Genomic DNA, 14,094 nt, shown 5'->3' on the forward strand with positions numbered 1-14,094 from the left:
GCTCTGATGACTTACCTACACCTTTCCCACACATTTGCAATTAATTCCTCAAATTGCTCAAATATGCCTTTTGTTTCCTCTTGGGATACTGACTGATAAGGAGTTTTTGTTTCTTCATTGTAAAATGGAGATTCCACCCATCCAGGCTGCTTCATAGATCGAGCAAAATAATCAATCTGACAGACTATGTCAGGTCCAGCCTCAGTTACGTCCAGTCACAAAAAACAAAAACAAAACAAAAGCACACTGAGTATTTCAAACAGAGGGAATTTAAGAGAGGGAATTGGTAAAACCAAAGTTGAAAGGCTGAAAGAGCAAAAAGAGGATACTAAGTAACACAGATATCAGTAACTTCAGGGCTGGTGGAACAAAAAGGAGGAGGTGGTGCTTCTGGGAACTGGATGCTTAGAGGGAGACCCCTGCATGTTAATGCTCAGATACCTAAAGAGGGCTTTGTGGGGCTGGTGCTCAGATCCTTACAGGCTGCCTCTTGATTGGTGCTGAGTCTGGCTAAAGCTGTTCTCTCTGCAGAGTGATGGCAACAGAAGTACAAACACGAAGAAATTTCCCTAGCCTCTTCTACCTCCTTTTACTCTCCCAAATTTGCCTCCCCTAGGCAGAATCTAACCCAAAGCCAGCTGGTGTGAGTGTCTTAGGACTCGAGTTTGAAGCTTCCCCAGACCATCACCATAGATCAGAGTATAAAAGGTGGAGCTTAGGACTGAAAGACACCAGGTTAATAATCAGTACATAAAAGCGTCCTGTATTATAGTTGTCATTGTTACCCATAACTGAGAAAATATAAGTAGATATCTATACTTTAAAATGGATACATTTTCCCAGTCTTTTCCTCAGAGAAGTTCTAATAAGAGCTATGATATTATAGTCCACTTTCTAAGCTTACCAAGGTTTTAAATGTTCTATCCTCTGCTTTCCTCCAGAACATCAAAATGTCCCATAAATTCCAACAAAATCTCCCAGAATCCTTTTAAAACTGGAGCAGCAGCACATAATCTTTGCTCACACCATAAATGCAAATGACCTTCTCAGAAAAGATAAGTGCCACCAAGCACTGGCAATGCCTAGAACACGATGATGTCTTGGGGAAGCACTCTTGACCAATGCCAGACAATGCAGGGTCACCAGCTGGCATGATCCTCCCCCAACTCCCTGAAGAGTTGAAGGATAGTAGTTCCCTAACACACCACCTCATATGCATTAACAATTAAAGCCCTCAGTCCAGCAACCCAAGGGCTGGAGACCTGTAAAAACTCATTTCTACAGATACCAACTCCTGTATTAGAGCAATGGTTTTTTAAACTACTTTTAGCAACATATTTTCTGTTTTTATTTTTATAAACACAGTCTTCCATAGAACCCCAAATAAAATTGAAATAGATAAATCTGGTGCTGCATTAGTTGAAATGAGGGGTCCCCAGAAACTGTCCTGATGTAGCTGCTACCCCCACCCCTTCTCCTAGACAGTTTCCTGGGTCTCTGAGGAAGCCAGTTTGAGAACCAGTGAGTGCCCTAGGACTACAGCAGTCTTGATAAAGTTTAGTAATTTCAGACATTCTTTAATATAGCTATAAAAGCAGATTACTAGGTATAATTGTTCCCAATATTCAAAGAATCAGAGGCTTTCTTCTCACTACATTATATTATAATCCCATACAGAAAATTTTCCAGTTTTACCTATAGACACCCTCACCTTCTCTAACTATTAAAACCCCATTGCACAATACATGGTTTTACATCACAGCTCTCCCAAAGATCTCCAGACTTGAGTAAAATTGCAAAACAAAGTTGAATTTTAAGTACTGGATCTGTGACATGGGCCCTCCAGCTTCAGGGAGGTGACAGGTACTGGTCTGTTCCTGGGTCCTCTGTGGCTAATGCAGAACTTGGTGAAGAAAGCAATGCTGGGTGGCACATCAGCCCACCAGGACTATCTGATGTTGGCATTCTGCTTGAGGTAGTCCATGTAGTGAGTCAGGAGCATCTTCTGAAACACGCTGCTATAGAAGGCCCATGACGGGATCAGGCTCAGAATGCTTGCCTTTAATAGACAAAAACATAAGTGTCTGGGAGAAAAGAAAAGCAAGGAAGTTGCAAGAAAACATCTCAATTTATATTCATCATCTTTAAAAATGTATATCTGGTGACTGAAGTTAAGTCCCAAATCTTTTAAGTAGTTGTTAAAGTTTAAATGTCTTGTGACATTTTCTTAGCAAACAGGGTTTTCTCAGGAACGTCAGAACAGTCAAAGCAGTCACTTGTCAGAACAGTCGTGAGGTATTTCTAAATTAAGAGAACTCTGTACATAGTAACATCCTCCCTTTCTTCTTTCTCTTAGTGAGCACTTTCTCTTTCTGGGGCTTGATCTCCCAGTGTCTTCATATTCTTTCTAGCAAGATTCTACTAAAATGAGATTCCAGGAAAAGAATCAGAAATGCTTTCCATCACCTGGCACAATGCCTGAGGCATAGTAGGCACTAAGCAAATACCTGAATGCATAAAAGAGTGAATGAACAGGAGAGTGGCCAAGATGGTGGAGCAGGAAGATGCTTAGCTCCCCTCCTCTCAGAGGAACACCAAAATTACAACTATTTACAGAACAGCTACTGATGAGAGAGACCTGAAGTCTAAAAGAAAAGATCTCCTACAACTAAAGATATAAAGAAGGAACCACAAAGAGATGAGTAAGAGGAGTGGAATGTGGTATAGTCAAGACCTATTCCCCTAGGCAGGTGACCCACAAATGGGAAGATAATTACAATTGCAGAGGTTCTCCCCAAGGAGCGAGGGGTCTGAGCCCCACATTGGGCTCCCCAGCCTGAGGGTCCTGCTCCAGGAAGATGAGACCCCAGAATGTTTGGCTTTGAAAGTCAGTAGGCTTATTTTCAGTAGAGCCAGAGGGCATTAGGATATAGAAACTCCACTGTTAAAGGGCACACACAAAATCTCACACACTCTGGGAACCAGGGCAAAAGCCCAACCACCAGGGTTCAGGCACTGGCCCCAGGACCTCCAAGGCCCCACAGCCAGCTGTCAGGTCCAAACCTGCCCACCAGCAGGCCAACACCAACTCCAGGACCACCAGGGCCTTGCAGCCAGAGACACTGGGACCAGGCTCTGCTCACCAGGGGGCTGTCACTATCTCCAGGACACCCTGGGCCCCAGCCCTGAACACCAGCAAGTCAACACCAGTTCCAGGACCCATGGGCCCTGCAGCCAAAGACCCCAAGACCTGGTTCTGCCCACCAGTGGCATGTCACTAGCCCTAGAACTCAGTCTTACCTACCAGCAGACAGACACCAGTTCCAAGAACATGACAGTCCCACAGCCTGACATGTCAGGACCTAGCCCACCCATCAGCAGACTAACACCAGTGCTGAGACACCTTGGGCCTCACAGCTGCCCTGGGATCAGGCCCCACTCACCAGAGGGTTGACACCAGCTTTGGGACACCACAGATTCAGCAGCCAGCCATGTGAGGAACCAGCCCCACCCTCTAGTAGGCCAACACTAGATTCGGGATCCCAAGCCCTGTAACCAGCCACCCTGAAGTCTGACCCACACACCAGTGAGCCAGCACTAGCCCCAGGACCCCCTGGGGCTCCACAGCCAGCCATCTAAAGACCCAGTCCCACCCACCAGTGGCCAGTAGCCTCCGCAAAAGACAGAACCGGAGGCCAACCTAGCCTACCAGACTACCCACAGTAATCAGCCCGCCATGACAGAAGAGGCTGCACAGTCCACATGGGGGCACCCCTAGAGAATATAGCTCTGTTGACCAGAGGGGAGTACACTTCTGGGATACATAGGACATCTCCCACAAAAGACCACTTCTCCAAGATTGGGAAATGTAACCATCCTACCAGATACATAGAAATAAAAACAGTAAATTAGGCACAATAAGCCAACAGAGGAATATGTTCCAAATGAAGGAACAAGATAAAACCCCAGAAAAAGAACTAAGTGAAGTGGAGATAAGCAATCTATCTGATAAAGAGTTCAAGGTAATGATCAGAAAGATGCTCAAAGAACTCGGGAGAAGAATGGTATAAGGTGAACAGAGTGAGAAGTTAGAAGTTTTTTTAAAAAGAGTTAGAAAATATAAAGAACCAAACAGCGCTAAACAATACAATGACTGTAATAAAAATACAGTAGAAGGAATCAGTAGATTAGATGATACAGAAAAATGTATCAGAAAACTGGATGACATAGTAGTGGAAATTACTGAAGCTGAACAGAAAAAAGAATTTTTAAAAATGAGAACAGTTTAAGAGACCTCTGTGACATCAAGAGTACTAACATTAGCATCACAAGGGTCACAGCAGGAGAAGAGAAAGAGAAGGGAACAGAGAAGATATTTGAAGACAAAAGAGCTGAAAACTTCCATGACCTGGGAAAGGAAACAGATATCCAGGTCCAGGAAGCACAGAGAGTCCCAAACATGATGAACACAAAGAGGACCACACCAAGACACATGGTAATTAAAATAGTAAAAATAAAGAGAGAATATTAAGAGCCACAAAGGAAAAGCAATAGTTACATAGAAGGGGACTCCCAAAAGACAAACAGCTGACTTTTCAGCAGAAACCCTGCAGGCCAGAAGAGAGTGGCACAGTGTATTGAAAGTGAAAAAAGAGAAAAACCTACAATGAAGAATACTCTACCTGGCAAGGTTTTCATTCAGATTTGAAGGTGAGAAAAATGGTTTTACAGACAAGCAAAAGCTAAGAGTTCAACACCATGAAACCAGCTTTACAAGAAATGTTAAAGGGACTTCTTCCCTAGGCAGAAAAAAAAGGCCACACATAGAAATATGAAAAGTATGAAAGGAAAAAAATCTCATCAGTAAACTCAAACATACAGTAAAGGTAGTAAATAAACCAAATATAAAGCTAGGAAGAAGGTTAAAAAACAAAAGTAGTAAAATCATCTATATCCACAATAAGCAGTTAAGGGATAAACAGAACAGAAAGATGCAAATTATAATGTTAAAAACAGTAAATATGAAGGGTGGGGAGTAAAAATACAGGATTGTTAAAATGTGTTCAAACTTAATAGATCATTAATTTAAACAATTAATTTAAAACAATCATGGATAATCATTAATTTAAAACAATCATGCTATATATAAACCTCATGGTAACCACAAACCAAAAACCTATAATAGATATGTTCACACAAAAGAAAAAGGAATCAAAATATAACACTAAAGATAGTCATCAAATCACAAGGAAAGCAAGAAAAAGAAGTAGGAAGGAACAAAAAAGAACTACAAAAACAACTCAATTACAATTAACAAAATGGCAAAAAGAACATACATATCAATAATTACTTTAAATGTAAATGGATTAACTGCTCCAATCAAAACACATAGAGTGGCTGAATGGATATAAAAACAAGCCCAGTATATATGCTGCCTACAAGAGACTCACTTCAGATCTAAATACACATACATGGAATTCCTTGGTGGGCCAGTGGTTAGGACTCAGCACTTTCACTGCCACGGGCCTAGGTTCAATCCCTGGTTGGGGAACTTGGATCCTACAAGCCACACAGTGCAGACAAATAAACTAATTAATTAAAGACACATACAGACTGAAAGTGACGGAATGGAAAAAGATATTCCATGCAAATGGAAATCAAAAGAAAGCCAGGGTACAAAACATACATCAGAAAAAATACACAATGTTGTAAAACAACTATACTCCAATTTTAAAAAAAGGAAAAATACACTTTAAAACAGAGACTGTAATAAGAAAAAAAGGAGGACATTATATAATAATCAAGGGATCAATCCAAGAAGAAGATATGACTATTGTAAACATATGTGCACCTTACATAGGAGCACATACGTACATAAATATTAACAGACATAAAGGCAGAAATTGACAGTAACACAATAATAATAGGGGGACTTAACAACACACTTACATCAATGGACAGGCCATCCAGATAGAAAATCAATAAGGAAACACAGGCTTTAAATGACACAGTAGGACAGATTAGTTTAATAGGTATACAAAGAACATTCCCTCCCAAAGCAGCAAAATACACATTCTTTTCAACTGCACATGGAACATTCTTCAGGATAGATTACATGCTAGGCCACAAAACAAGTCTCAGGAACTTTAAGAAGACTGAAGTCATAGTAAGCGTATTTTCCAACCACAACACTATAAGACTAGTAATCAACAAGAAAAAACTACAAAAAACACAAACACGTGGAGGCTAAACAATATGCCACTAAAAAACCAGTGGGTCACTGAAGAAATCAAAAACTTCCTGGAGACAAATGAAAATAAAAACAGAATGATGCATAATCTATGGGACACAACAAAAGCAGTTCTTGGGGAAGTTTATAGTGATACAAGCCTACCTCAGGAAACAAGAAAAATCTCAAATAAACAATCTAACCTTACACCTAAGGAACTGAAAAAAGAGAACAACCAAAACCCAAAGTTAGTATAAGGAAAGAAATAATAAAGATCAGAGCAGACATAAATGAAATAGAGACTAAAAAAAATTTAAAAACCAACAGAAAAGATCAATGAAATTAAGATCTGTTTCTTTCAAAAGATAAACAAAATTGATAAACCTTTAGCCACACTCATCAAGAAAAAAAGAGAGAACCCAAATCAATAAAATCAGAAATGAAAAAGGAAAAGTTACAACCAACACCTCAGAAATACAAAGGATCATAAGATATTACTATGAACAATTATATGCCAATAAAATTAACAACCAAGAAGAATTGGACAAATTTCTAGAAATGTACAATCTCCCAAGACTGAACCAGGAATAAATAGAAAATATAAACAGACCAATTTCCATAATGAAGTTGAATCAGTAATCAAAAACTTCCCAACATCTCCCAAGGCCATAGAAATAAAAGCAAAAATAAATAAATGGGACCTAATCAAATTTATAAGGTTTTGCACAGCAAAGGAAACCATAAACAAAACAAAAAGACAACCTATGAACTGGGAGAAAATATTTGCAAACAATGCAACCAATAAGGGCTTAATTTCCAAAATACACAAACAGCTCATATAACTCAATAACAAAAAAAACAGCCCAATCAAAAAATAGGCAGAAGACTTAAATAGACATTTCTCCAAAGAAGACATACAGATGGCCAAAGATGCTCAACATCACTAATTATTAGAGAAATGCAAATCAAAACTACAATGAGGTATCACCTCACACCAATCAGAATGGCCGTCACTAAAATGTCTACAAATAATAAATACTGGAGAGGGTGTGGAGAAAAGGGAACCCTCCTACACTGTTGGTAGGAATGTAAATTGGTGCAGCCACTATGGAAAACAGTATGGATGGTCTTTAAAAAACTAAAAATAGAGTTACCCTATGATCCAGCAATTCCACTCATGGGAATATATCTGGAGAAAACTTTAATTTGAAAAGATATATACACCCCAATGTTCATAGTTATCACTATTTACAATAGCCAAGATATGGAAGCACCTAAACATCTACTGACAGTTGAATAGGTAAAGAGGATGTGGTATATGCATGTGTGTGTGTATGTGTATGTGTGTGTATAACTCAGCCATAAAAAAAAGAAATAATGCCATCTGCAGCAACATGAATGGACCTACAGATTATCCTACTAAGAGAAGTAAGTCAGACAGAGAAAGACAAATACCATATGATATCACTTATATGTGGAGTCTTAGAAAAGTGAAAAAAATGAACTTATTTACAAAATAAAAATAGATGTAGAAAACAAACTTATGGTTACCAAAAGGGATAGCAAGGGGGAGGGAGAAAAATTAGGAGTTTGGGATTAGCAGATACAAACTACTATATGCAAAATAGATAAATAATAAGGTCCTACTGTATAGCACAGGGAACTATATTCAATATCTTGTGATAAACCGTAATGGAGAAGACTATGAAAAAGAATATATATGCATATATATATATAACTGAATACATATGTATAAAACGGAATCACTTTGCTGTATATCAGAAATTAACACAACATTGCAAATCAACTATACTTCAATAAAATATTTTTAATTAAAAAATAAAAACTCTCAATAAACAAAGGTCCAGGACAAGATGGCTTCACAAGTGAATTCTACCAAACATTTAGAGAATTAACACCTATCCTTCTCCAGCTATTCCAAAAAAAATTGCAGAGGAAGGAGCACTTCCAAACTCATTCTATGAGGCCAGCACCACTCTGATACCAAAACCAGACAAAGATATCACACAAAAAAAGAAAATTACAGGCTAATATCACTGATGAACATAGATGCAAAATATCTCAACAAAATATTAGCAAATTCAGCAATACATTTAAAAGATTATACAATCATGATCAAGTGGGATTTATCCCGGGGATGCTAGGATGGTTCAATATCCACAAATCAATCAATGTGATACACCATATTAACAAATTCAAGAATAAAAATCATATAATCATCTCAATAGATGTGAAAATGCTTTTGACAAAATTTAACATCCATTTATGATAAAACCTCTCAACAACGTGGGTATAAAGGGAACATACCTCAACATAATAAAGGCCATATATGACAAGCCCACAGCTAACATCATACTCAATGAGGAAAAGCTGAAAGCATTTCCTCTAAGGTCAGAACAAGAAAAGGATGTCCATTCTCATCACTTTTATTCAATATATTAGTGGAAGACCTAGCCACAGCAATCAGATAAGAAAAAGAATCAAAAGGAATCCAAGTTGGAAAGGATGAAGTAAAACTATCACTGTTTGCAGATGACATGATACTATACATAGCAAATTCTAAAGAGATCCAAGCAAACCACTAGAACTCACCAATGAATCCAGTAAAGTTTCAGGATACAAAATTAATATACAGAAAGACTATGAAAAAGAATACAAGAAAAGTCTTGTATTTCTATACACTAGCAACAAACTGTCAGAATGATAAATTAGGAAAACGATCCCACTTACCATCACATCAAAAAAATAAAATAAAATACCTTTTAACTAAGGTATTTCTGTACTCAGAAAACTATAGGACACTAATGAAAGAAATTGAAGATGATATAAAGAGATGGAAAGATATAACATACTCATGGATTGGAAGAATTAACATTGTTAAAATGACCATACTACCCAAACAATCTACAGATTCAATGCAATCCCTATCAAAACACCAATGGCATTTTTTCAAAGAAGTAGAACAAATAATTCTAAAATTTTCATAGAAACACAAAAGATCTTGAATAGCCAAAACTTTTGAAAAAGAAGAACAAAGCTAGAAGTATCATGCTACCTAATTTCAAACTATACTATAAAGCTACTATAATCAAAACAGCATGGTACTGTCACAAAAACAGACACATAGATCAATGGAACAGAATAGAGAACTGAGAAATGAACTGACACTTATATGTGCAAAAAATCTACAACAAAGGAGAAAAGAATATACAGTGAGGAAAAGACAGTCTCTTCAATAAATGAGTTTGGGAAAACTGGAGAGCTACATGCAAAAGAATCAAACTGAACTACTTTCTCACACCACGCACAAACTTAAATTCAAAGTGGATTAAAGACTTAAATGTAAGACCTGAAACCATAAAATTTCTAGGAGAAAATATAGGCGATATGCTCTTTGACATCAGTCTTAATAATACTTTTGCATAGGCAAGGGAAATAAAAGCAAAAATAAACAAATGGGACTACATCAAACTAAAAAGTTTTGCACAGCTAAGGAAACTATCAACAAAGCAAAAAGGTCACCTACTGAATGGGAGAAGATAGTTCCAAAAGATTTATCTGATAAGGGGTTGAGATCCAAAATACACAAAGAACACATACAACTTGACATCAAAAAAACAAACAACTTGATTTAAAAATGGGCAGGGGCTTCCCTGGTGGTGCAGTGGTTGAGCGTCCGCCTGCCGGTGCAGGGGACACGGGTTCGTGCCCCGGTCTGGGAAGATCCCACATGCCGCGGAGCAGCTGGGCCTGTGAGCCATGGCCGCTGAGCCTGCGCGTCCAGAGCCTGTGCTCTGCAACGGGAGAAGCCACAACAGTGGGAGGGCCACGTACCGCAAAAAAAAAAAAAAAAAAAAAAAAAAAAAAAGATGGGCAGAAGCCAGGACATGGAAGCAACCTAAATGCCTCAACAGAGGAATGGATAAAGAAGATGTGGTACATATATACAATGGAATATTACTCAGCCAGATAAAAGAATGAAATAATGCCGTTTGCAGAGACCTGGATGGACCTAGAGATTGTCATACTGAGTGAAGTCAGTCAGAGAAAGATAAATATCATAGGATATCGCTTAGATGTGGAATCTAAAGAAATGGTACAAACGAACCTATTTACAAAACAGAAGTTGAGTCACAGGTGTAAAAAAAAAACTTGTGGTTGCCAGGGGGGATAATAAGGGGAGGAATAAATTGGGAGATTGGAATTGACATATACACACTACTATATATAGAATAGATAACTAATGAGAACCTACTGAATAGCACAGGGAACCCTATTCAGTACTCTGTAATGACCTATATGGGAATAGGATCTAAAAAAGAGTGGATATATGTGTATGTATAACTGACTCACTTTGCTGTACAACAGAAACTAACACAACATTGTAAATCAGCTATACTCCAATAAAAAATTAATTAATAAAAAATAAAAATTTTAAATTAAAAAGAAAAAAATGGGCAGAGGATTCAAATAGACATTTTCCCTAAGAAGACATACAGATGTCCAACAGGCACATGAAAAGATGCTCAACATCACCAATCATCAGGGAAATGCAAATCAAAACCACAATGAGATAGCACCTCACACTTGTCAGAATGACCATTATGAAAAAAACAAGCAACAAGAGCTGACAAGGATGTGGAGAAAATGGAACACTCATATGCTATAGAAAACAGTATGGAGAGTCCTCAAAAAATTAAAAATAGAACTACCAAACCATCCAGCCATTCCATTCCTGGGTATTTATCTGAAGAAAATGAAAACACTAATTTGAAAAGATATATGCACCCTTATGTTCATTGCAGTACCATTTACAGTAACCAAGATATGGTAGCAACCCAAGTGCTCATTAATAGATGAATGGATAAAGAAGATGTGAGATATATATATATATATATATATTATAATTTATAATTAATTGTAATAATTTGTATATTAATAATTAGTATATGTAATAATTTATGTATAATATATATAATATTACCCAGCCATAAAAATGAATGAAATTTTGCTATTTGTGGCAACACAGGTGGACCTAAAGGGTATTATGCTATGTAAAATAAGTCAGACAGGAAGACAAATACTGTATGATTTCACTTATATGTGGAATCTAAAAAACAAAACAAATGAACAAACATAACAAAACATAAACATAGATCCAGAGAACAAACAAGTGGTTGTCAGAGGGGAGGATGGTGGGGGGAGGAGAGAAATAGACAAGGGAGATTAAGAGGTACAAACTTACAGTTGCAAAATAATTGAGTCACAGGCATGAAATGTACAGTGTGGGGAATATAGTCAATAATTATGTAATATCTTTGTATGGGTGAGAAATCAAATTTAGACTTATCATGGTGATCATGTTAAAATGTACAGAAGTATCTAATCACTACGTTGTGTAACAGGAACTAACATAAAATTGTAAGTCAATTATTCTTCAAAAACAAACAAACAAACACATAGAAAAAGAGATCAGATTTGTGGTTACCAAAGATGAGGGTATGGCGTGGGTCATTGGGGGAGTGGGAAGTGAATGAAGGCAGTCAAAAGGTACAAACTTCCAGTTAAAAGATAAAAAGGTACTAGGGAAGCAGTGTACAACATGATAAATATAGTTAACACTGTTGTATGTTATATATGAAAGTTGTTAAGAGAGTAAATCCTACGAGGTCTTATCAAACGAAAAAAATTTTTTTATTTCCTTAATTTTGTATCCATATGAGATGATGAATGTTCACTAAACTTACTGTGGTAATCATTTCATGTAAGTCAAATCATTTTGACGTACACCTTAAACTTTTAGAATGCTGTATGTCAATTATATCTCAATAAAACTGGAAGAAAAAAATTATTTTAAAGAGTTAATGAATGGAAATGAGTCATAGCAAGGTGTAAATTATTATCATGGAGTATTTGCTTTGAAAAGGCGGGGAAGCCTCAAGTTGAGGTACAAATGCCTAATGCGTTTCAGGCAAGAGGCACAGGCCTTGGAAGGTTCTTGCCCTCAAATTACACTTGTGTCCTATAAGGCAGGTCCAGGCCCCCAGAAGTAATCATTTTGTCCACAGTGTGATCCGGTTAATCCAACATTCCTCAGTCTACCTACAAAACAACAGAAGTTCAACTAGAGGAAAACTTGAGCCTTGTAGGCAGCTTGAACCTTCAGATTTTTGCAGTCCTCTGAGGTATCCCAAAGCAGGAAACTAAAGGTGGTTCCTGGGAGCCAAAGTAGAGCTCTTCTTCCACTGGCCAAGTCTATGAATCAATGCAACATCTTCAAGAACTTCATTTTTCTCCCAGACAGAGCTTTTTTTATTTCACAGCAAAATCAAGCCCTTCCATTAACTTTGTCTTGAACTAAATATTTTGGCTTACTGAAGTCAGCCATAAATAAAATAAACTGAAATCCCAGGTCCCCAGAAAATGTTCTAAAAGGGCCCCTCTCCCATCCCCATCTTTATCTACCTTCTTCCAACCTGGAGACACCATGTAGAAGGAAACAGAAAAGATTTGGCATCAGGCGAAAATGGACTTAAACCCTTGCATCACCTTTACCAGCCAGGTGGTCTTGGGCCATCTGATCCATCTGAGCTTCATCTGATCTGATCCAGCTCTGAGCTTTGGTTTCCTCAATGTAAAAGGGGAGCCAAATGTTCTGTCTCACAAGATGTTTAGGGGAATTAAATGAGGTAACTATGAAGTCCCAAGTTCCACACGGATTCTTAGGTAGAGGCTCCAGTCCCACCTCAACTGTTGCCCCAAAACTCCTTGAGGGTAGAGAGCATCCTGTCTTTGCCTCACCTCTTTGAAATGGAAGACTTGCTTGTTTACTGGTTGATTCCACTTGATTATCCATAACTTTAGATTCAATGATCTTTCTAAACCCTGGCAAATTCAAAATTGGTTTTAATGGTTTTAATGATTGATGTGTTTTCCTTTGTTTTCTCTTTTGCTTCACCAGGCACAAAGACTTTTTCCTACTGTTTTTGGCATCTGTTTACCAGTAGAGATTAGAATCTCTTACATAAGAAATCAAAGAGAAAAGTAAAAAAAAAAAAAAAAAAAAAAAAAAATCAACTTTTGACATCTAGAATTGGATTACAGTATGTATGTAGCAAGACAACAGTCTTGCAAGCCATGCTATTGTCTCCAGAAAACATTTTCTAAATGCTAATGGATTCCATTTAAAACATCAATATCCTGGAGGACTAAAACTATAGAGTTCTGCTAAGGGGAGAAGAGGATGTCTTATCCACTGGAGCTACCTAAATCCCTCTGAGATGAACAGGATGTGACCCTGGGAAAACATACAAAAAGCCTGTACTTTTTCTGCCCTGGAGATGGTGGGAGGTAAAAGAGAGAAAGAGGAAGATGTGACCAGATGTGTGTCCTCTGATATGTGTGTCCTCTGAGCTTACGCTGGAGGGCTGGGGGCCTGGGGTGAAGGATAGGAAAGTGTGATAAATAAGTAATGGTAGCAAAGGAGGGTTTATTGCCTCCACTCTTCTGGAGTGCAGCCACAGAATATTATCTCAGCGTGGCGAGATACGTGCTGAGACTTGGTTTTCCAGCATCCCTCGGGTTCAAATTGGTGCTGATGCAGAGTAGAGAGCCAGAGGGCCTCTGTGAACCAAAGCTGCAGATGGACAGCTGGCCTCTGGCTGGATGAGGGAGGCAGCAGAGATTCAGGCATGTTCAGCCATCAGTAGCTGGGGAATGCATTGGCCTAGCCAAAAGGACAGAAGGAGTTATCCCCACACCCCCCACAGACATAAACCAGCAAGGTGAGCAACCATCAGATAGATTAGGGACACCAGCCACACACACTTAAGGACCAGCAGGAA

At 38.2% G+C, this 14,094-nt stretch overlaps 1 protein-coding gene across 1 annotated transcript in view; it reads right to left on the minus strand.

Annotated features, from left to right (window-relative positions):
• Positions 1 to 1,948: 1,948 nt before the first annotated feature.
• Positions 1,949 to 14,094, minus strand: part of HSD17B3 (hydroxysteroid 17-beta dehydrogenase 3) — a 45,929-nt gene continuing 33,783 nt past the window's right edge. Inside the window, exon 12 of the mRNA XM_007448292.1 lies at positions 1,949 to 2,059. Coding sequence (XP_007448354.1) covers positions 1,949 to 2,059 — 111 coding nt within the window. The remainder of the gene's footprint in view (positions 2,060 to 14,094) is intronic.

The sequence above is a fragment of the Lipotes vexillifer genome, unplaced genomic scaffold, assembly GCF_000442215.2.
Source record: "Lipotes vexillifer unplaced genomic scaffold, Lipotes_vexillifer_v1.1 scaffold252, whole genome shotgun sequence".
Classification (NCBI taxonomy): domain Eukaryota; kingdom Metazoa; phylum Chordata; class Mammalia; order Artiodactyla; family Lipotidae; genus Lipotes; species Lipotes vexillifer.